General features: G+C 55.5%; 1 protein-coding gene across 1 annotated transcript; it reads right to left on the bottom strand.

Moving 5' to 3' along the window:
- Positions 1–7,255: 7,255 nt before the first annotated feature.
- Positions 7,256–21,373, bottom strand: LOC144179163 (uncharacterized). The gene is made up of 7 exons (XM_077707403.1): positions 21,272–21,373; positions 20,451–20,469; positions 20,181–20,335; positions 15,840–17,574; positions 11,067–11,190; positions 8,512–8,621; positions 7,256–7,398 (listed from the first exon to the last, which is right to left on the bottom strand). The coding sequence occupies exons 1-7, from the start codon at positions 21,371–21,373 to the stop codon at positions 7,256–7,258; spliced, it is 2,388 nt and encodes a 795-aa protein (XP_077563529.1).
- Between the last annotated feature and the right edge of the window lie 1,680 nt (positions 21,374–23,053).

The raw sequence follows: 23,053 nt of genomic DNA, 5'->3' as shown, positions 1-23,053 counted from the left end.
CCGTGTGCCACTCAACATGCAGCCACCTGCGGCCCGCTGTTTTGTCTCGGGATTCTTGTTTTGTCTGCACCCGTACAAGGTCGCCCTTGGGCAGCGGAAGAGCGCTGGGCCCACGCCGCTGCGCTGGATGACGTAGTCGCTGAACGAATGCGGGGCGCGATACAAGAGACGTTCGTCACGTGCCGAGCAGCGCTAACGCCAACAAGTGCATGTGAAGAGCAGGAGGGGACACTTGTCGCGTTCACACCCGGTTCTATAACGTGATCTCTTTCCTCGTTAACCGCACTCCCCGTACACATGCATAATACCACGGATACACGCGACAAGCAATAAACGTGCCGTTGACGGTCCTTAGGAGCTCCGCGGGGGGATCAGCTGTAAATACGGCGTCGTGCTGTACAAGCCACGCCGGCTGCCTTACACCGAGAAATGTGTGTGTCACTTTGCCAGGAAAGCGGCGATGTTAGCTGTGCGTAACCTTAACCGCAGCACGGCAATCCAGTAATAAGAATCGGCAAATGTGACTATACAGGGGCATTGCATCAAAGACCATCGATGCTACTAGACGTTGCTGGTTTATCACGTACAGCCTCCCAAATTTTTAATAACACAGCGGGAGCGACGACCGATCGGCATGTCAGCGCCTTATCGCGGTGTTCACCGGCAACATATGGGTACGCACACGCGCATAGAACTATCTGTTGTGGGAGCGTCGTCTGCTCCGCAGTTCTTCTCAGGGCAACACACCCCCTGTTTTTATTATCTTGCAAGGCTGTTTCGCTACCGGTAAAGGTAGCTAAGCAGCGTGGGGCACAAAGTCATTCAGGTTCAGTGGCAGGGGGTGTACACTCTCAAGGAAACGGCGTAGCAGACGACACTCATACAGTAGATAGCCCTATGCGCGTGCGTGTACTCTCGCTTATTTCGCTGCTCAGCACCGTGATAAGGCGCTGACATGCCGGTCGGTCGTCGCTCCCGCTACATTATTAAAAATTGGGGAGGCTACACACCCCTTTGTTACTTTTACTATTGTCTTTTTAATGCGTAGCATTCTCTGCCAGGACCATGTAACGCCCTGCATTTCCACAGTGATGGAGATTTCGCGGAAGTTCCACCTGTAATCGTTATAATAGCGTAAATGGAGGTAACACTGCAGGCCGATCCAGCTGAGTGTGTGGTTTTCAGTTGGTTATGCTGACGTCGCCGAGAACCGTAGTTGGTGAATCTACCGTCAGCCTCTACAACCGCTGCCATCGTCGGTGACCGATCCCCTTGAATGGGCACGTGATAATTGCGGCTGCTGGGTACGTTGACGCCGCCGCCAAATGGGAAACAGTGAAAGGGCCCCGCTAACTATCTAACGGCGCTGCCAAGTCTGCTCCATGCCATTACTCAATAGTCCCATCCCCGTTTAAAGTGCCCCTTCTGCTACATTCCAAGACGCCTTTACTTGCCACCGTTACCCGCGGAAAGTCGGGGCCAAAGGCAGGCTGTTTTGGGAAACACATGCATCATGGCTTCGTTTTCATTTTTTGCATCCGCCGCGAAGCTTGCTTTCTTTCAAACTCGACCAATGAGTCTCACGAAGGCGATTTTTCAACAGGGCATCTGCTGACCACGGTGAACGTCAAAATCGCTGAGTATTTTACATTTGGGGGCATTGAAAAAGGCGGCGAATACCGTTTAATCAGTGAGCCGCAGTTAGTGACCCTTGCTAACCGAAACCTGTTCAAGAAAGAAACGGCTGTTTTTTTTTTTTTTATTCCTGTCTTCAACCGTCTCGCGTATAATAGACGTGACACGTGTCGCTCCGATCATAAAGAGCCGCGGATAAAAAAAAGGCAATAAAGAGGATGGGAGGGCGCTGACAAACGAAGCGATCAAATACCGCGATGAAACGTGCCTCAGCTTGTCGTAAGTGCACTATCGTCGTGCATATCGAGTGCATATCGCCTTGCCTCGGGTGATGTTCAGTTGTACAACACTTCGGAATTAGTGTACAGTGCGGGGTCCGGGATTCCTTTGATGACGTGGTGAAACGTGAAGCCTCCGGTGGCCTTGGGCAATCTTGGAAAATCTCTCTACGTGGGTATGTTTGGTGTGACAAACGTGCGCCTCGGTTTTAACTGCTGGGAAGTCGCCGCGAGGAGGCACGAGCTCACGTGCGCGCGTTGGGCAGTTTCTTGGTATTTTGAACTGCGGTCGCGAAAAATTACGATTTTCTAAAGAGCTTCGCTGTTCAAAAAGAGTGAACGGCGGTCACGGCAACGTGGTGGCAATTGACAGCGCCAGCTGTTGAATAGCTCATTGACATTGCGTCGTGATTTGCTTTGACGTTCATTACGTCGATACTGTGCCTTCACCTTACTTCCTAAGGCTAAACCGCGTTGATATTGCGATTTTGCGCGCCACCTTACAATTTACGTGGCCCTTTCTCTCGCACTGTTCTTCAGATGTCTTACAGGCGGGCGCTTACAGGGGATGCGACGGTGTGCTCGACTGTAAAAGTACGCCCCTGAAATCAGTGTCTGTTCTGCACTGAGTGAAGGCCGGCGCTGTACACCTTCCGCGAGCGAGTGAGCTCGTCTTCCGAGAAAAGCTGCATGTCGGGTTGGTTGCTTTGGCGTGATTGACATGTCAAACCCATGCCTGCAGCTTCCAGTGACTGCACTGATCACGTCTGATATTCTCTTGCAGCTGGCATGTGTCCGTTCGTTGCACTGTTTATCAGGTGGACAAGTGGTCAAACAAAATTGGGGGGGTGATCGCGCATTGTGGAATGAATTTCCGCGTCAGCCGTGTTTGCAGGCTACTGTGAAAGGAAGAACGAGAGGACAAGAGATTGTTTTGGTGATACTTATCGACTTAAGCCGACAATTTAACGCGCTCAACGCCATGCAAGATCAGATCGCGGCGCATCGTACAGTCAAGATCGCCACATTGCTTCTTACGCGAATGGGGTGACAGTTCTGGTGGTGCACGGCGCCTCATGCGTCGTCCGACCGAGTCGTCGGAGACCTGCTGTTCGGAACAGCTGCGTGCAGTGCGTGCGGGGGAGTCGTCATCTAGCGGAGGGAAACGCCCACGAGTACGTCGCGCTGGCCTGCAGGTGACAGCAGCGCCTGGAGGGGACGTGTTTCAAATTGCGCCTTTTTTCTCGGACGCGAGAGGGTGCAATGTTTGGGCACACGTCCCTCTCTCTTCTACGTGCGATTTGCGACCAGAATCTCCCGAGTAATCATGCGGTTGAAGCTCTTTTAGTTGGTCTTATCCCCAAGAACCTCCATCGTGTATGTCAGAGTAGCTGAGTCCGCTTAGTGCATCGAAGGCGAAAGCCTCTCCATTCCTCTCTCGTCCCTTGGCGCGCGAAATACCTCAACAGGCGGACACTTCCGCGCTCAGCTTCCCCAGAATGGCGCGCTTGTTCTACTCACGTGCCGCCACGTTCACTTGTCACGCGTCGGTTAAATTTTTCATCCACCGCTTGCGACGTACGGAGACGGCGCAGTCCTTACGCATTGGGTCCATACTCTAGAGATCTGGGTTCAAATCTCATACGAACTGCAATAGGTTGTTTATTTAATTATTACAACGGCGGCTATTTTCTGCGCCGGACAACAGCAACGACAAAGGCACATTTTCGCTCGATGAGGCACTTGAGGCCCGGGCTTTCCCGAATAAAGCGCGACCTGTGCGCCTGTCCAGGCTCTGCATTTCTTTCTCCAGTAAACGGATTGCTGAAGAATACAAGTTGGATGGGTTTTGCGCTACGCAAATTAAAACCGATCGGCTTGTGCATTTCTGTAAGTCCTAACAAATGAAACAGAGAAAGTGTTCAGGCGTGCCACATGGCCTTGTTCGTGCTGCATGCGGAGCCCAGTCCGTTGCAGAAAGCACTGCATCCACAAGAGTGCATGTATGCTTCCAGTTGGAGAAAGGGGGCGTATCTCGCGTGGAGGCCACCTTGATCTAGGCTGGCGTCGGGGAGTAGAAGGGAGACAAAAAAAATTTGCGCCAGTCCACACTGCGAATGTGGTTGGAAAGCAAAGCTGTAAACGGCACCCACAACAATTACCCATGCGACGTCACTTAAATTCACTCACCTAGTTCTATAGTGCAACCATGGAGAAGTGAAATGCACTTACCCACACCCTCTATTACGTGAAAGAGATATTCTTGGTAAGCTTAAATTAATGCATGATGCATGAACAGTGGTTGGTTGAGGTGTATTGGTGTTGCACATGAGTGGAAACTCTTTCATCAAATTAAATCTGAAACCCTGTGTTAGACGATCTGGCTTCTCCGTCTGTGCCATCGCGGACGGAGGCGACGAGATCGGCAGCAGCGACGGAGGGGGAGCACGAGGTGGGGGAGGAGGAGGAAATAATTCTATTCAGATTTCTCAATGGCCCAGAGTGCGGCCCCGGGAAGTTGTTCCTTCTTCACTGTAGCCCATTGTTGCATCCGGGAAGGCCGACCCGAGCCGAGCTCCGTCGCCTCCGACATACGTGTGGTAGCGTGGTGTAAAGCGAGCGGCCAGCCGCTGTTGCAGCCGTGAAGAAGTCCAGAAGTCGTAGGCTAACGTAACTGTTTACTTCATTGCGAGAGGTGAGCCGAAGCCAAAGAACAGCGCCCCGACGGGCGAGGCAACAGTACAGGACTCGAGCAGAGTGATAGCAATGATTCACTGCTCAAACAGGAATGATCTACAGCGCTTGGGCGGCTCGTATTTATACCCAAAAGCGCAACGGTCAAAACAGCGTTCCCTCTAGATTTGTGCACACGCTACGAACGTCACAGACACACACAACGCTCTTTCCAGAGTTCGTGAGCAGTCGGTAGCATCGGCACACGTTGAGTCCGAGATAGGGGAGAGAGGAGGACTCCGCTGCGATCGCGGGGCCGCTGTGTCCTTGAAGCGCGCTGAGACATGCCTCGCCGGGCCGGCAACCGTCGAAGTTTGAAACGCGCCGAAAGCGAAGCGTCTGACCCGGGCTTTGTCGAGACGTGAAAGCATGAGTCACCGACACGGTGTGGCTTGCTCGAAAGGCGCACGTAGTGGCTTCGCCGCACAGCCGAGGAGTGATGAGATGAAGCCAAGCGACGGGCTCAGTCGTAACACCATATTCAGTCCGCGCCGCATGTGCTCAGTCCACCAGTTGAAGCTCGGTAGGCAGAGAGGGGCTGGACAGCAGCATCTCCCATTGCTCTTCTTCGGTAGTTTACGGAAAGAGAGGAGGGTGCTCAGGGCTCACGTCGCACACCCCGATTATGTGGCAGAGTGTTCCTACTTCTGAGCAAAATTTACATTCAGCGTCGTAGCGATTCGGGTGCATTAATGAAGACGCGTCGGGGTGGCGAGTAGCCGGATTGTATGAGCCGTAGGGTAGTTTGCTGTTATATGGAAAGGTCAGGGTAAGGCGAAGGTAGGGTCTGTCTCAAAAGGAGATAATGCTGGGTTGTGTCCCTGAACGAGACAAGCGGGTGACTGTCCTCGTGCAGCTCCATAGCACGGGGGGTAAAAGCGCAGGCTTGGTGGGCGTATTCGTTGCCCTCCATGGAAGCGTGAGTGGGTGTCCAGATGAGCTGAATGGAACCATTTGGGGAGAGTTTTTTTTAGCACACGCAGTGCAGGTGGGGCCACCAAACCCGACTGGTTATTTCGGTAGGCTTGATGGGAAACGGTGACTACCTTCCGCACCCCTGGTTGAGTGAGAGCCAAGGCGATGGCTGCCTCTTCTGCTGCCGTCATGTCTTCGGTCTTGAGTGAGGCACAAGCAAAAAGGTCGGTTCTGGAGGCAGCCACGATGATGGCGTACTGCTGCCCTCGATGTTGGGAGGCGTCTGTGTAGATAACTCCATGATCCCCACCGATGGTGCTGTTGTGCGCTTGAGCCCGTGCTTGTCGACGACCATCGTCGTGTGAGAGGTTTATATTTCTAAGCAAAGGAGCATTTTTACTTCTTGTCGCCAGAAGTCCAGGAGTACATCAAGCGGAGTGACATTCTGGGCTGCCCAGCCAATCTGGTGAAGCATGCGGCGACCCGCCGCAGTTCCACGCATTCGGAGCTTCTGGATAGTGTTACGTATGGGCACGCCGACGGGCTTTCTTTAAGCACTCTTCGGCTGTGCGGCGAAGCCACTACGTGCGCCTTTCGAGCAAGCCTTACCCTGTCGGTGACTCATACTTACACGTCTCGACAAAGCCCGGGTCATACGCTTCGCTTTCGGCGCGTTTCAAACTTCGACGGTTGCCGGCCCGGCGAGGCATGCCTCAGCGCACTTCAATGACACAGAGACCCCGCGATCGCAGCGGAGTCCTCCTCTCTTCCCTCTCTCGGACTCAACGTGCGCCGATGCTGCCGACTGCTCACGAACTCTGGAAAGAGCGTTGTGTGTGTCTGTGACGTTCGTAGCGTGTGCACAAATCTAGAGGGAACGCTGTTTCTACTGTTACCGCTTATGGGTATAAATAGAGCCGCCCAAGCGCTGTAGATCCATTCCTGTATGAGCAGTGAATCATTGCTGTCACTCTTCTCGAGTCCTGTACTGTTACCTCGCCCGTCGGGGCATTGTTCTTTGGTTTCGGCTCACCTCTCGCTAGGAAGTAAACAGTTACGTTAGCCTACGACTTCTGGACTTCTTCACGGCTGCAACAGCGGCTGGCTTTCGCTTCATCACGATACCACACGAATGTCAGAGGCGACAGAGCTCGGCTCGGGTCGGCCCACGCGGTTGCAACAATAGAAAGATGGCCCTCTATCAGCTCTTCCACCGTGTTGTAGAGCCCCGTGCTAAGCAGCCTCTCGGTGGACACAGTCTTGGGAAGACCAATGGCTTGCTCAACCGACGCACCCCGCCTGAGCCGGCAGCGCTGGGCTGAGCTATGCGTTAGCTCGGAGGCCGACCCACGCTGCCGCCGCCTCTGGGGCATCTTCAACTCCATCCTGCAGCCCCAGAGAAACCGCAACCCCCTGGCTGCCATGGCCATCCACAAGAAGGCCAGCTTTGCGGAGTTGGCCGAACTCTTCGCTGCACACTTCCTGCCACCACACCAGGTGGAATCAGGGCCCGCTGCTGCTGTTGCTGGGACGGGGGAGGTGCACCACCCCCTCAACAATGCCCCCATCACAGAGACTGAGCTCCGCAGTGCCCTCCACAGCTGCAAGCGTAAGTCGGCGCCAGGGGCAGACGGCCTTACCTACCAGATGATGCGCAATCTGGATGAAGTGGGGTTCGGCAAGCTCCTGGTGGCCTACAACCGCATCTGGGAGACGGGGCAGCTGCCACCCGAGTGCCTCAGGATGGCGAGCAGCCGCTCGCCATCCTGAGGCCCATCCTCAAGCCGGGGAGGGGCCTTGACGCGTTCACGGCATATCGCCCAGTGGCTCTCACCTCCTGCGGGTGCAAGCTGCTGGAGCGGGTGGCGCTGCGCAGGATGGAGGCCATCGTGGTGGAGGAGGAGGTGATCCCGGAGCAGCTCACGGGGTTTCGGAAGCACCGAGCCGCGACCGACTCCATCACTGACGTGGTGGTGACCCTGGAGCACGCCCGTGCCACCAGGCAGGTGGCTGCCCTGGTGCTGCTCGACGTGAAGGGCGCTTTCGAGAACCTGCAGCGCCCCGCCATCTCCTATGCCATGGAGGAGGCTGGCATTGCGGGGAAGCTGCGGGGCTTCGTCGAGGCGTTCCTGACGGGCCGAACGGCACAGGTGCAGGTGGGAAACGTCTTGTCTGCACCTCGGCCAGTGGATGTCGGCACCTCACAGGGCTCCGTTATCAGCCCCTTCCTCATCAACCTGGTGATGGCAGCCCTGCCAGGCTGCCTACCCAGAGGAGGGGTGCACAAGGTGCACATGTCGGTGTACGCCGACGACATTGCCCTGTGGGTGCTGGGACCGAAAGGAGACGGCAAGGCGGTCGTGCAACAGCTGCAGGCAGCCATGGATGCGGTGCGGTACAAGCTCGAAGGGGTTGGCCTGCAGCTGTCAGCTGCAAAGACAGAGGCCATGCTGGTACACCCGAGTGCAGCCGCCCGCGAACGGACGAGGAAACTCCAAATAGATGGCACGGAGCTCGAGTGGAAGACCAGGGTGCGCTACCTGGGGCTCACCCTGGACCACAGGGTGGACTTCCGCCAATGAGCTCCGTGCCAGGGCACAGCTCGCCACCTCGGCCGTGCGGAAGATGGTCGCCCGAGACAAAGGCTGCTCCCAGCAGACAGCCCTGCGGCTGTACAGCGCCTCGGCAGTGGAGCTACTGATGTACGCGCTGCCGCTGGTCACCCTGCGGAGACCCAACTGGCGGCAGCTGGAGGGCGACCATCGGAAGGGCGTCCGCGCCTGCCTGGGCCTGCCCCGAAACTCGCAGTGCGACAGGACGCTGGCTGAGGCAGGGGTGTGGACGCTGGAGATGACGGCCGAGCAGTGGGCCCTGGGCCACATCGACCGGCTGCGCCGAGCCGAGGGGGGAGGGACCCTGCTGCAGCGGCTGCGAACCCACCGGCACTCACGCATGGGGCGCATGCTGGTCCGGTACGAGCAGGTGGTAGGCACCATAGACATGGGGCCCTCCAGCCACCCTCTGGACCTGGCGCCCGAGTTGCACCTGGAGATTCCGGGCCTGCGCAGCAAGCGGCGCACGCCCCAATGCGGGCTGCTGCAGCTGGCCCGGGCCGTCGTCTGGAAAGACCTGGAGGGCCACACCCTGGCCTATTCGGATGGCTCTGTGCGGCAGCGGCAGGGCTCGGCTACAGCGGCCGCCGTGCTGGGAGAGGCCACCCGGCAGGCCCGGTTGCACTACGCCGCATCCTCGGCCACGGCAGAGCTTGTGGGGGTCCAGCTGGGCCTGGACCTGCTGCTGGAGCTGGAGCCCGCACCCGAGCACTGCGCCCTGCTGTGCGACTCTCGGGTGGCTCTACTGCGCACCCGGGAGGGCGACCCGCACTCCCCTCTGGTCGGGGCGTGCGCGAGAAGGCGGAGCGGCTGGCAGACAGGGGTGCCCGGCTGCGGCTGCAGTGGGTGCCCGGCCACATCGGGCGCGAGGGCAACGAGCGGGCGGACGAGCTAGCCGCCGAGGCCCACGAGCTGACCCCCTCGGCCACGGATGCCCAGGCAGTGGCGGACAACGCCCGCCTGCTTATACAGCGGCACGTGTGGGCACAGCACCCGGACCCACGGCTGGCCGCTGGAGAGGCCCCACCACCGGTGAGGGCTGCCCGGCTGCCCCGACAGCAGAGTTCGGCCATCCTGCGCCTCCGCGTGGGGGTGGTGTGGACGGCGGAACGAAAGCACCGCCCGGGGGTGGCCGACAGCCCTGCCTGCCAGCACTGCCGCGCACCTGTTCAGTCCCTGCCGCACCTGCTCTTCGAGTGCCCTGAGTATGCGGCAGGGAGGCCGGAACTGCTGGCAGCCCTGGGGGGAAGGGCTCGGCCGCTAGACGAGCTCCTATGGCCACCGGGCAACACCAGGGAGAGGGACAGCGTCCATGGGGCGCTGGGCGGATACCTGGACGCCTCTGGGCTCCGCCTGGCGCTAGACTCCCTGTGACTGTGGACCCAGTGACTGTGTGTCTAGACCTTTTTTTTCCCTCTTGTGGACCAGACGTTGTGTGTGCGTGTGTGAGTGTGCGTTAACTTGTAAATATGCCCCTCTCTCCCCTGTCTTCTGTAAATATGTCACTGCTATCCTCTGTCTCTCCTCTCTATGAATATCTCATCCCTGCCCCAACTCCCACACCAGCAGACGTTCCGGTGTCCACCCCTAGGTGTGACAATTTACGCCTGCTGGTGGTCTTTCCTTTCCTTTTCCTTGTCAATAAATTCATTCATTCATTCATCTTTATGTCCTCCTTGCCAAGAAGAAGACAGACGGGTTGACGTAAGTGATTCTCAAGCGGACAAAAGCTTGAACTAATCGAAATGTATCGGATTCCATGATGCCTCGCTTCTTGGTTGCAATTCGCCTGATCATGTGTATGATTTTATTGATGCTGTGTTTGTGGCGCTCCAAGGATACGTCACTCTTGGTGTTGGCCTGAAGATGTAGGCCCAGGATCTTGATGCTGGGGCTTGGAGTGATGGCCTGGCCATCAAGGAGTATTTGAATGTGTTCGTTGAGGTGTCGTTTGGCGTGAGGGCGGACAACAAGGAGCTGAGAATTTTTACGTGAACACTGGAAGCCACAGGCTTTAGCACATTGGCGTTCTAGAAGTGAGAGGCCATGGGTTGGTGTGAGCTGCCTTTAATCGCTATCGCGTGGCATTCAGCGAGAATGCAGGGGTTAAACCTGTAGATGTGCTTGGTGAGTGCACCGCTTGTCTTCCCCATCTCCGCGTGGGGTCGTAGCTAAATCGGTAAGACAACGGGATCTAGCTTTGTTAGTCTATTAGTCCCAGGTTCGATTCCTCGGGGCGAGTAAATTCTTTTATTTGTTCGCGGGAGTTTTCTGTTGACACCAACGGTCGCGAAAGAACCCTGGGGGGGGGGGGGGGTAGAACTACAAAGCTTTGCTTTAAAAGTGGTCGAGTCCTCCGCCACGCCACACGTACGGCGCAAGCCAAACTTGCATCCGCAGTCGCAGAAATAGCTATAGCGGCGCTTTGTCAAAACAAGTCAGTCGAGCAGCTCGACGGCACACTGCAGAACAAAAGCTGAGTATTTCCCTACCGAAGGTGCTCTCATAAGTGAAGGCGGTAACTTCATTATACGGGCTGTGGCCCACGACGTTACAAAATGAGCGTCTTCAAGTACCGGGGCCGTTTTCTATTAGAATAAAGCAGAAGGCGCGTAACTAGGAGTTATTCTTTCTTTATGTGCTCTAGTTTTGTGCTTTGTTTGCTTGTTTCATTTAGGCACGTTACATGACGCGAAGCATGTCAATTTTTCATCTCTTGCCTCGTTAAACGGTCCGTATGCGTGCGGTAAGAAGAACAGACGCACGGCTGCGTGCCTAAGCCCTTCATATGACGGGAGGCTCAAAGCTGCCTTTCTCCCAGCCTCCACCGCCGCCGACCTCAGCGAGGCTCTTCCGCTCCAGTGGCGTTCGCTTTCACCTCCACCTGGGATACGCGGTCGGCATGCATGGGTGGGGATGCTGCAGCGCCCCCGCGCCACCGGCGTGGGCGGGCAGGCCCCGTAGCCGCCACACCCCGCCGCGGAAGGGACTGCTCGAGCCGGCCGGCCAGACGCGGCCTGCATGCGTTCGAGGCGCACTCGGCGTGAAAAAACACCACCGGGTGATGCTTAATGTTTTCAACTGGGCTCCGCATGTGAATGCGTTGCTGTTTATTAACGCGATAGCGTTATTAGGCTCATTTTTCAAGTTTGCCGTGGCCTGCCAGCCGTCCGCTATCAGCAGTGCCCATCAGGAGTCCGCGGAAGCACGTCATCGGTTCTAACAGGAAACTACAGCTGAGGCAGCCAGATACGAGCGCTTGCCGTGACTACAGAGCAGCGGAAGATTGTGGAAAGGAGGACAACGATGCTACGGCCGAGGCGCAGCGCCGATTTTTTTTCAGCGCCGCGCCTGCGCAGTGATGTTCTTTCTCCGCGTTGTGTATATATTAGGTAGTATGAAACTCTATGGTGTGTAGTTTTATGTTCGGCAGACATGGACGCTAGCCGTGCTCGCAACTTACGCCACCACCAAAGCACCTCTCCGATGACCGAAAATGAGGCTGGCGCCCAAAATTGTGTCACCTAGCTAAAAACGGGACCAGAAGAATAACGCCAGGCTCTCAGAAACCAAGGAAAGTCTGGATTATACCAACAAACAAACCAAAATGTGTTTCAGTAAGAAGTAAAGCCAACTATATGGAAAGATGCTACAGCGCGAAATAAAACGCGGACACAGAAAGACGACAGAAATGTGGGTTTGGGTACGTCGGTCAAACAAGGAAACGTTGGGTTCTTGGCCATGCATTGCAAATCTTGTGGATGCAAACCTCGGTTTGAAATGTGCGAGGTGATAGGCAGAAGCAGTAATCAAACTACTCGGGAAATTATTGAAGCGCACGAAATGTTAAGGCACGGCAGTAAATGTGTAAGCCGGGCGTCTATTGCGTTGTCAAAAAAAGAGATAGACTTCCTTTCGAACACGTGCTGCACTTTGCACACGACGCGAATTGTTGTTTGTATAGATTGTGCCAAGTGCGTTGAACGCGTGCTGATATGGTTGCATAATAATAGAGAATAGAGTTTTTTGTAGTTATGTTAACATGAAGAATGTGTATAAAAGGCGCAAGGTTCATCGTATTAAATTTAGTTGGAAGTCAGCGCTCGTCCCGTCGTCTTTCTGTGTCCGTGTTTTATTTCGCGCTGTAGCATCTTTTACAATGAACTACCAACTCGCCCAGCAGTACACTTTGCCAAATATATGGCGTCTAATTACATATATTTTAAAATATTCGAATTTTTCGCGGCCCTGTCACCGGTAAAGTATGAATGGCTCCAGGCGGCTAATTACAGACCACCCATAAAATATGTCGGCATGTGATCCCAGAGAACAGACACGTAAAAATGCTTGACATGACCCTAGAGAGGAGTAGAAGAGCCAATCTCACAATCCCTAAAATACCGGAGATCCCTGACTATTCGGACCACATTGTAAAACGCCTGTACAGAGTGTTGCGACCGGGCGGGGGCACCCGATCCGATCTCCGTGGCCTCCGACATACGAGTGGTAGCGTGTATGATGCGAGCGGCCAGCCGCTGTTGCAGCCGTGAAGAAGTCCAGAAGCCGTACGCTAATGTAACTGTTTACTTCATAGCGAGAGGTGAGCCGAAGCCAAAGAACAATGCCCCGACGGGCGAGGTTACAATACAGGACTCGAGCAGAGCGACAACATCGATTCGCTGCTCTAACAGGAATGGTTTACAACGCTTGGGCAGCTCTATTTATACCCAAAAGCGATAACGGTCAAACGCAACAGGCTGGAACACGCACAACACTCTTTCCAGAGTTCGTAAGCCGTTCATAGCCTCGGGCACGTTGAGTCCGAGAGAGGGGAGAGGAGGACTCCGTTGCGATCGACGGGGCCTCTGTGTCCTTGAAGAGCGTGGAGACGAGCCACGCAGGCAGCCGCCGAAGGCGCAGAGAGCGAAGCGTCTGACGCGGCTTGTCGCTACTTGTCACCGACATGATTGCGCCTGTTTTCGAAGGCGCACGAGTGGCTTCGCCGCACAGCCGAGGAGTGATGCGGGGAAGTACTGCGGCGCTGGCCGATTCGTAACAGCTTCTCCGCCGGGGGTCCGAGATCCCGATGGACAAGGGTCTACAACCGTTGTCCGGAGGGATACTGTCGAAGTGAAGTGTTCGGCAGACGCTCGACTCCAGGCCTGGGCTGTACGACACTGTGCTGGAGCTTCACCGGGCGGGTCACTGGACGAGTAGTGGCTCCCCAAGAACGTCTCTGGCTTGGTCAGGCAAGCAACAGAACAACACAGGAAGACACAACCGCATCGCCGGCAAGTGCGAAGAAAAATCAACACTGAAGATCTACCAGGCTTTTAGTTGCGAAAAGTACGCGAATAACTAACTACTCTAGTTATATTTTTGCCCAGCAGTACTTTAGACACGTGAACAAACCTGAAAGTTGACATTTCGCGTGATTGGAAATGTCCCATACACAAAAAGAAATGTAATCGTAAAGGGCGAAACCTGCGTCAGGAAAAATAATGAAATTGAGAAAGTCAGGCGTCTACAGGCCATTTCTTGCTTAAGGACTCCGACTTAAGCCATCAGCATTGCCATTAAGCTTCCCCTTTTTGTACCGCACTTCGAACGTATACTGCTGCAGAGCCAGACTCCAGCGTAGGAGGCGACCGTTCTTTGAGGACATCGTGTGCAGCCACGTGAGAGGGCAGTGGTCGGTCTCTACTATAAACTTCGAGCCGGGGAGGTAGCAGGCAAGTTTTAGCAACGCCCAGACGAGACACGCACACTCCTTTTCGGAGGCGCTGTACGCTTCTTCACGAATCGTCAGCTTACGACTTGCGTACAATACTGGGTGCTCCTCATTGTCGTCAGCTTTCTGACACAAAACTACGCCCATCCCACGGTCACTAGCATCACACTGGACCACGAAGGGCTTTGTGTAATCTGGCGAGTTCATTCATGGGTGGCTAGTTAAGAGTATTTTTCAGGTCGGCGAACGCCTTCTCTTTTGTTTCGTCCCATGCGACTGTTAGCGGTTCGTTTTTACGAAGCGCGTCGGTTAGAGGGCTAGCCAGCTCAGAGTACCTCGGAATGTACCTCTGATAGTAACCTGCGATTCCCAAGAACGACCTAATGTCTGTCTTGGTTCGGGGCTGCGGGAAGTCTCGGATTGCCGCTACCTTAACTTCAGAAGGTCGGCGATGACCCCTACCTATAACGTGACCAAGGTAAGTGACTTCCGCGCGGGCCATTTGACATTTAGGTGCCTTGATCGTTAAGCCAGCTTCACGCAAACGTAAAAGCACGGAGCGCAGGTGTTCCAGATGCTCCGGCCACGAGGCGGAATAGATAGCCACGTCGTCTAAATAGGGCAACGAAAAGTCGTCGAACCCCCGTAACACTTTGTCCATGAGACTTGAAAAACAGTATGGCGCGTTTTTCAGCCCAAAACTCAAAACCTTTGGTCTGAAGGTCCCCATGGGTGAAATAAACGCCGCGTAACGGCTAGCTTCCTTCGTCAGCGGAACCTGCCAGTATCCCCGCACTAAGTCAAAAGTGGAAATGAAGCAAGCGCTGCTTACTTTCTCGATACGTTCCTCTATGTTCGGTATCGGGTAGGTTTGGTCTCTGGTGATAAGGTTTAACTTCCTATAGTCTACACATGGTCGCGGATCCTTGCCAGGAACTTCAACCAGTATCAGGGGTGAAGTATAGTCGCTCTCGCAAGCCTCTATCACATCCAGAGCCAACATTTTCGGGATTTCAGTTTCCAGAATTTCGCGCTGTCACGGCGACACTCGATACGCCTTTGAACGCACGGGCTGGGAAGACGTAAGCTCGATGTCATGCGTTAAGAGGGAAGTTCTGCCGGGCTTATCCAAAAACCGGTCCGAGAACTCTTCCAACAGTGCCTCCAACTCACGTTTTTGGTCAGGCTCCAGCTCCGCCTTCGTTACTAGGTCGTTAACGAGTCTACTCGTGCCGTCATGGATAAGCGGACCCAATTCCGGAATCTCGGGGGGAATCTCCTCGGGTATGTTAACTAGCATCTGCACCACCGCTTCCCTCTGCCTGTAGGGCTTTAGTAGGTTGCTGTGGTATACTTGTTGGAGCTTGCTCTTTCCAGTAACGCTCACAACGTAGTTAGTTTCAGACAATTTTTGAAGGATCTTTGCCGGGCCCTCCCACTGAACTTCTAGTTTGTGGCGTTGAGACGGCCGCAAAATCATTACCTGGTCTCCCACCTCAAACTGACGTGCCCTGGCTCCCTTGTCGTAGTAGGGTTTTGACTTTTTCTGGGCTGTGCTCATTGCGGTGCCCGCTAGCTGCTGTGCCCTATGCAAGCGGTCCATCAGCGAGAGTACGTATTCTACAACCATCGGGTCTTCGCCCCTACCTTCCCACGATTCCCGGAGGATGCGGAGGGGGGAACGTAACAAGCGCCCGTAAACAAGTTCCGCTGGCGTGAACCCGGTCGTCTCGTGAGGAGCCGTTCTCAAAGCAAACATAGCGGCCGGCAAACACAGCTCCCAGTCAGTCTTTCGTTCGTAGCACATGGCTCTGAGAACGCGCTTCATTACTGAGTGAAGCTTCTCGACAGAGTTCGACTGAGGATGGTACACGGAACTATTTACTCCGCACTTCTCGAGAAACGTCGTCGTTAGTGCGCTCGTAAAAACTGTACCCTGGTCTGACTGTATTTCCGCCAGGAAGCCAACCCTGGCGAACACTGACAGTAGGGCGTTCACAATTTCCACTGAGCTCAACTCCTTCAAGGGCACGGCCTCAGGGAACTTAGTAGCAGGACAGAGCACTGTCAAGATGTGACGGTAGCCAGAGGTCGTCACGGGCAGTGGGCCAACCGTGTCGATCACGAGACGGCGAAAAGGCTCCGCGATAACCGGCACAAGTTTCATGGGCGCTTTGGTTTTGTCTCCTGGCTTGCCCACTCTCTGGCACACATCACAAGTGCGCACAAAGTTTTCGACGTCGCGAAAGCATCCTGGCCAGTAGTACTCCTGCAATAGGCGGTCTTTTGTTTTTCGTATGCCTAGGTGCCCTAACCACGAGTTGCCGTGTGCGAGACGCAACAAATCCTGACGATAGACCTGCGGGACAACTAATTGGTCATACTCCACCCCTCTCCGGTCTCGATACTTGCGGTAAAGTATCTCCTCCCTCGCCTGGAACCTTACGTTCTTTTTCGCAACCCCTTCAGTTACATTATCCAGTAATTTTTCCAGCGTGTGATCTTTTCTTTGCTCCGCGCTCAGTGCCGTACTACCGACGTGCAGCAACCGCTCTAAACTTTCCGACGTAGGTGCTACAAAAAGCTCTGCCAGAGAATCATCTGTTTCGGCGGGCTGCTGCTGCTGCTCGACACCCGCGATCTGAACCTGCAAGGAGGCCGACTGGCCGCGTTCGGAAGCAACGTCGGCGCTAGTCGCAGCAAGCTTCCCCACCTCCTCTCTTCGCGAATCGTTCCTGCTTTCAACCGCCGCCTTCGCTCCGAGTTCGCGAGCCTTCGAGCGCGTCAGCGCGAACACTATCCCTTCCCCGAAAACGAGTCCCCTTTCGCGCAGCAGCTGATCGGACCTGTTCGAGAAAAGATACGGATACTGTGCCGGAAGGCTGGGAGAGACAGCGGCCTCGGTTTCGAGCTTTCCGAAGGGACCATCGATGGTTATCCTGGCGATCGGAAGACACACGCTTTGCGCTTCTACGGCCTGCTTTATCCACGCGCAATCGCCCGTGAATTGGTGCGGTTCGACGTAGGACGGGTGGACCACGTCCATTGTTGCTGCGGAATCGCGAAGCACTCGGCACGGTTTGCCGTTAACTGCAAGCTCGCGTACGTAGGGCTCTAAAAGTTGTCTGCTCTCCTCATCCTGGTGTACTATGTGAAAGACAAGCTTGCCCTTTTTGCAACTAACTGCGAAATGCCCTGTCTCGCCACAATTGTAGCACGCGGACTGCTTGCGCGCTTCGAAGGCCTTTTTTCGGCGCTGTGCCTCTGCGTTTGCGCTCTTTTCGTTTTCCGAGCCCGTTTCATTATTCGCGGATTCAGTCACTTTTGCTCCGCTCTTTTCGTAGGGAGCTCTGCCTTTCGGCCCTAACTTATCAGGCCTCGGCCTGAACTCTTTTTGGCCGTCTTTCGGCCCCTGCGCACCTCGACGTGCGATGAACTCGTCGGCTAGTTGAGCTGCCTTATCCACAGTATTTACCCCTGGCCTATCTTGCACCCAGAGTCTCAGGTTTTCAGGTAGACGGCGGTAAAACTGCTCAAAACCGAAGCACTCAACTACCTTGTCGTGCTCTCCGAAAGCCTTTGCCTCTTTGAGCCACTCTTCCATGTTTTCCCTCAGCTTGTAGGCGAACTCAGAGTACGACTCGCCCCTGGCTTTCTCGGCTTCACGGAACTTGTGGCGAAACGCCTCTGCTGACAGCCCGAAGATAGGCTGAAGCAAGCCCGGCGCCTTACCGCCTCGCAGTTTGCGCTCTTGGCAGACGTGGCATGTGCGTACGTACCTACATACGTGTGCCTTCATGCCGGGCCAGGTAGCATAACGACAAAGCTTCCACCATGTCTTTGACGCGCTACCGTGGCCGTCTGCGTCGTGGTAGTGCTGCAATGCAGCACACCTGAGCTTGCGCGGGATAACGGCTTTAAACTCACTTCAGTCATTTTTGCCGGGCACGTATTTCAGCAGAGCGCCGTCGGCGTCAAGCAGGTAACTCTCCAGCTCACTCGCAGCAATACCAGCTGAATTAGAGCTCGCGCCAGCCGCAATACCAGCAGCTTCCCGGCGCCCGTCATTCTCCGGTGTTCGATTTGCCTGAGGGTCCGTCTCTTCACTAAGACTGGCGATCACCTCCCGACAAAACAAGTCCTCCTGCTGAGCCTCAACTAGCTCTTCCCGACTGAACGCAACCTCGAGCGGAACTCCTCCCCCGACGAGGTGCACGTGCGCTGAGCTTTCGAAACTTGGGTCTTCCCGCGTTCCGCGCTCTCCCCGCGCCGAGAAGGGTCGCTGCCCTTCAGCGTCCTCCTCGGCCTCTCCGGCTGGTTGGGTGTCGTCCACCGGCGCCCGTGACAGCATGTCCGCAACCACATTCGTGGCGCCTTTGCGGTAGCGAACTTCGAATTCGAAGCGTTGCAATGTCAGGGCCCATCACGCGAGCCTCCCGCTGGACTCACGAAGGTGGGAAAGCCACGTGAGGGCCATGTGATCAGTCTCGATCGTGAATTTGCCCCCCTCTACGTACATCTCGAACTTTCGAAGTGCGTAGATTATGGCCAGACACTCCTTCTCGGTGACCGAGTAGTTTCGCTCTGCCGGTATCAGCGCACGGCTCGCAAAAGCCACGGGTCGCAGTTGTTCTCCATCCACCTGGAGGAGCACTGCCCCTACGCCGAGGTCACTCGCGTCCGTTTGGATCACGAATGGCCTGTTCAGGTCCGGCATTTTCAGCGATGCCGTGTCTGCGACAGCTTTCGCCAGTTGGCGTAGGCTGCTCTCCTGCTCCTCTCCCCACTCCCAAGGGGCGGATTTCCTCAACAACTTTGTCAAGGGTGCTTGCAGGCGCACGTAAGCGGCGATAAACTGGCGGTAGTAGCCGATCATCCCTAGGAAGCGCCGAACTCCGGCGACATACTTCGGCGTGGGAAACTCCAAGATCGCCCGAAGCTCCTCGGGATCGGGGGACACCTGTCCGCGTTCGATCCGATAGCCGAGCCGGCTCACTTTGCCTTGGCAGGATTGATGGTTATGCCAGCCGCCCTGAGTCTTCCCAGGTCGTCTCTCAGGTGGCAGAGGTGCTCCTCGAAGGTGCGGGAGTAGACGACAATGTCGTCCAAATAGGCGAGGGCATGCTGCCACTTTGCCTCGCCGAGCACCCGGTCGATCAAGCGTTGTAATGTGCTCGGACTTCCGCACAAACCGAAGGGCATACGTACGAACTCGTACAGCCCCCGATGGCAAGTGAACGCTGTCTTGCATTAATCGCCGGGACGCATCTCGACCTGAAGGTACCCCTTGTTGTCGTCCAAAATGGAGAAGTATTTTGCGCCACCGAGATTCGCGACGATTTCGTCAACGCTCGGGAAGGGGTACGCATCCTTTTTCGTGACCGCATTCAGCCGCCGATAGTCGACGCATAGACGCCAACTACCGTCTTTCTTTCGAACAAGCACCACTGAGAATCCCCAAGGGCTCGTCGAGCAGCGGATAATGCCTGCTTTTAGCAGCTCCTCTAGCGCCTCATCAGTTGCCTGCCTCTTGGCGGCGGGGCCGGGGATTGCATTTCCATGGTTGAGCATCGCCGGTGTCTATGCAGTGCTGCACCAACCTTGTGCAACCTGCTTGCTCAGTGAATATCTCGCCGAAGTCACCTAACAACGACAAGACGCGGTCACGCTGCGCTGCTGTTAGCTCGCGAGCACTTGCTAGGAGCGCGCGTAATTCCTCGCCCTGACCTCGGGGTGGAAAGCGCGCAGCGCAGAAGAAATCGGCCGCGGCAGCAGCAACAACCGAGCTCGGAGGGAGTAGAGTTGCGCGTCTGATTGCCACATGCCGCGGGTCCCAGTTCGACAGAAAGCCCGCTTTCAGTGCTGCGCACAAGACCCCGTATTCAGTCAGTTCTGCTAACTGTGCATCCGCGGATGTGGAAGCGGCGGCAGCGGCGGCCGAATATCCTGCGCCAGTTTTCGACCGGCCGCTCCTCGCTACTTTCGCTCGCGCGGTGGCCCGGCGGCAACTCCTACGTGTGGGACGGGTGGCTTTCCCGCACGACCTGGAACTCAAGATGGCGGATGGACGCGCAACTCTGAGCTATATATCCCCTTTCTATCGGGTGGGCACAACTTTGGCACCCTAGCCGTTGCTTCAAACTATATCTACAGGAAGGAGATTATCAGAGGGAAGGATAGGCATGGCATAGGGCAGGCACTGTCTGCACGAATCACGGGGTTCCCTATGGGTCAGTGTCACCGTGTGCAGCACCATTGTCTCTGGACCCTGGTTGCCGGGTCTGCCAGCACCACTGGCGCAGTCTCTCCTTCGACGTCGTCACCAACGTGGATCTGGTGCCGCTGTCGCAGGTCTCGAGTCCCAACGCGTGCGGTAGAGAGGTGCCTTCTGGGTGGGTTGGCGACAACACAGCACACTGCGTTGTCACGTGCTGCCACGAAAGCGCACAGCGGGAGGCTAGACAAAGGGCATGCGAAGTCCATAAACTGTGAAGACACGGCACGGGAGGTCCTCATTGTGGGAGACACGAATGCTTCCCGACTCACCCGCGCTCTCCAGCGACACCTGGGGGCAGACAGGAGGAAATGTATTCAGTGGTGCCATGTCCGAAGGGTCCGGGCAGAGGACATCAAGGGTTTGTTCAGCCGCTACCAGGAGGACACCGGCAGGAGGGCACGGCTAGTGGTTCTCCACACCGGACTGACGGATGTGCTGGATGGTGCACAGCCGGATGATATAGTGGAGGGCATCTGAGAGAGTCTAGTGCCGCACTCACCGCAGTTTATCATCTGCTCGGTGCCTGAGGTCTCCACGTGTGGAAGGGAACCGCATGTGCGAGCGGTACAGCTCGATTCTCTCCTGAGGCGACTGTGTGCCTCCCATAAGGCGACTTTTCTGGACTTGCCAGCTTGCACGGGAGGGGAGGGCCGAATAGCGCTTGACGGCTTCTATTTTCTCGCTGAGACAGCACGCATGGTGGCAGGCTTGGTAGCCCAGGTTGTGAGCCCTTTTTTAGGGGTACCGAAGGTGAAAAGCCAAGGCGGGGACAGGCGGAAAAAGACACCGAAACTGCGCAGGACATCGACACGGATTTTCAAGCAGTCCCGGAGAGATGTCCCCAAGGAGGGTGCAACGCCACTAACGACAGCAACAGGTCCCGGGAGGACAAATGCTGCAGTGATAAGCGAGAAGCCACGCAGTACTGCAGAGTGGAAGGAAGCACAGCAAGAGGCAGGGGTTATGGGCCACAGCATCCCACGGTACCAACGGCAGGGAGTACTACCCAGCAGGGGTTCTGGAACGGGAGGCCTCACCCCCCTCCACCGGTAGCCTTGGCCTCAGGGCAATACCACCCACCAGAACCAACCTTCCGAGCTGCACTACCATCAATGGAGATCCACCAGCCACCATTCCCACAGGGCTTCATGTCTACACAGCAGATGCCTGCAGACTGGCGCCTGTTCCACATGGTGGGAGACTTCGTCCGGCAGCACCTAGGTCGGGCATGGTGCCAGCGGGCATAGGTGTACGCCGGCCGCGCGGCCACCAACGTGGGCAGGATGGTATCAGGGTGGGGTTCCTTAAAGGTGTTGTGCCACCAAATTTTAAGTCTGTAAAAAGCCTGCTGTAGGCTTCCTCTGCATGCAGCGACCCTCAACACGAAGTGCTGGGTACAGCAAGCGCTTAATATATATTTTAATTCGCTTCTAAAAATTACCTAAATGCTCTTCTGGAAATCGGGACCCATCGCTAGCGCCACTAACCATGACGTCAGTGGATTGCCAGCACAGCAAAGTTTGTGACGTCATACAACGCTAGCGACTCGAGCGACGTCAACGTGAACTCCAGTTACCACAGTTTGTTTGGTCGCTTGGTCGTATCGACACACTATACCGATACGACGGCGACGACGACGCGACGCCGACGAGTCGTTAAAGGTGTTGTGCCACCAAATTTCTTGCTTGTGCATTCTTTGTTGCAAACGTTTTATAATTCGTTAGAAAGCATGATACATGCTCTCACACGCACATATTCTGAGTGAAAAATTTATTATCGCACGATTCATGTGAACAGGATTCGGTTTCGGTTTCTGGGCGCCGATTCAAGCAGTGACGTCACAGCGTTGCGCCATAGCCTCCTTTAGTAGGTTATATAGGAGGCTATGGTTGCGCGGACGCTCTGCCACGCGTGTCTACCATGCGGCGCTGCGGTACGTTGCGACTTTACTGCGGCGTCTGCTCCTCCACATACGTGCTTCACCACGGAAGTAAACACGCCAACTCGTCACGTCAAGCCGCGACAGCTCCGACCTGGATTCTTTGTCTGCATCCTCGGATGCAGACAAATGAAAACCATGGATTTGCAAACCATAAAAATGCTAAAAAAAACGCTAAAAAAAAAAGCTGCCCCCGCCGCGAATCGAACCGGCAACGTTGACCGGATGGGCGGAACGCGCGAGACCACTGAGCCAGCGAACAAACGATTCCGCTTCGCGATATGGCCGGTGTACTAGATGGAGGCCCATCCTTGGAGTCGTACGTCGGTGTTTACTAGCTAGTTTACAGAATTCCTGGCTTGTAAACTCACATTTTTTAAATAGCGCTTGCGCAGCAAGGTTCCGCGAAGCCCCCGCGACAGCTTATCGCCATCAACTCTGCTCTTCTGCGAAAGCGCTCGCAAAAATAAGTGTGCCCGGCTGCGACTGCGATTTTGCACTGAAGGGATAGTGCTTGCCGTACTTTGGTTTTACGTTTTACGTTAAAAACCTTTGCCGATACTGATCCCTTATTACCCAAATTACCCTACGTAACTGTTCTTCTGCACGAAACTGACCTTATATTTTCTACAGGCGAGCCGATCGCACACACATTCCGGGGTAGCGGCGTCGCCGAAGAGCACGGCCGAAGCGTCGAACGCCAAAATACGGATCGCATTAGCGCTAGTGTTGAGTTGTATGGGCTTCATGGAACTTACTGAGCTTATTACCCTCCAGAAACTAACAAAATAGAGCCGCGTTCATTGCGGCACGAATGTTGTCGGGGCGCAGTTCTCGCTTCTCGGTCGATTGACGACGCGTCGTGCGACCAGTCAGGCGACCGGTTTTGTTGGCGTCTTCGGTCGGCGAGTCAGTCACACTATGGCGACTTTC

Source organism: Haemaphysalis longicornis, unplaced genomic scaffold, assembly GCF_048455015.1.
Source record: "Haemaphysalis longicornis isolate Haplotype H1 unplaced genomic scaffold, Haemaphysalis longicornis Haplotype H1 scaffold_4, whole genome shotgun sequence".
NCBI classification, from domain to species: Eukaryota; Metazoa; Arthropoda; class Arachnida; order Ixodida; family Ixodidae; genus Haemaphysalis; species Haemaphysalis longicornis.
The sequence above is the reverse complement of the archived record's forward strand: the minus strand, read 5'-3'. Positions and strand labels throughout refer to the sequence as shown.

Bases quoted from the DNA above. Each gene is read 5' to 3' on its own strand.
- LOC144179163 (XM_077707403.1), bottom strand. From the start codon at position 21,373: ATGTGGAACAGGCGCCAGTCTGCAGGCATCTGCTGTGTAGACATGAAG. The intron at 17,575-20,180 runs GCAACCAGGGTC...TTTCGCCACAAG, and splicing joins CAGTGGTGCTGGCAGACCCG to TTCCGTGAAGCCGAGAAAGC. The intron at 11,191-15,839 runs GTACAGTTTTTA...GAACGCATGCAG, and splicing joins GGAAATACAGTCAGACCAGG to GCCGCGTCTGGCCGGCCGGC.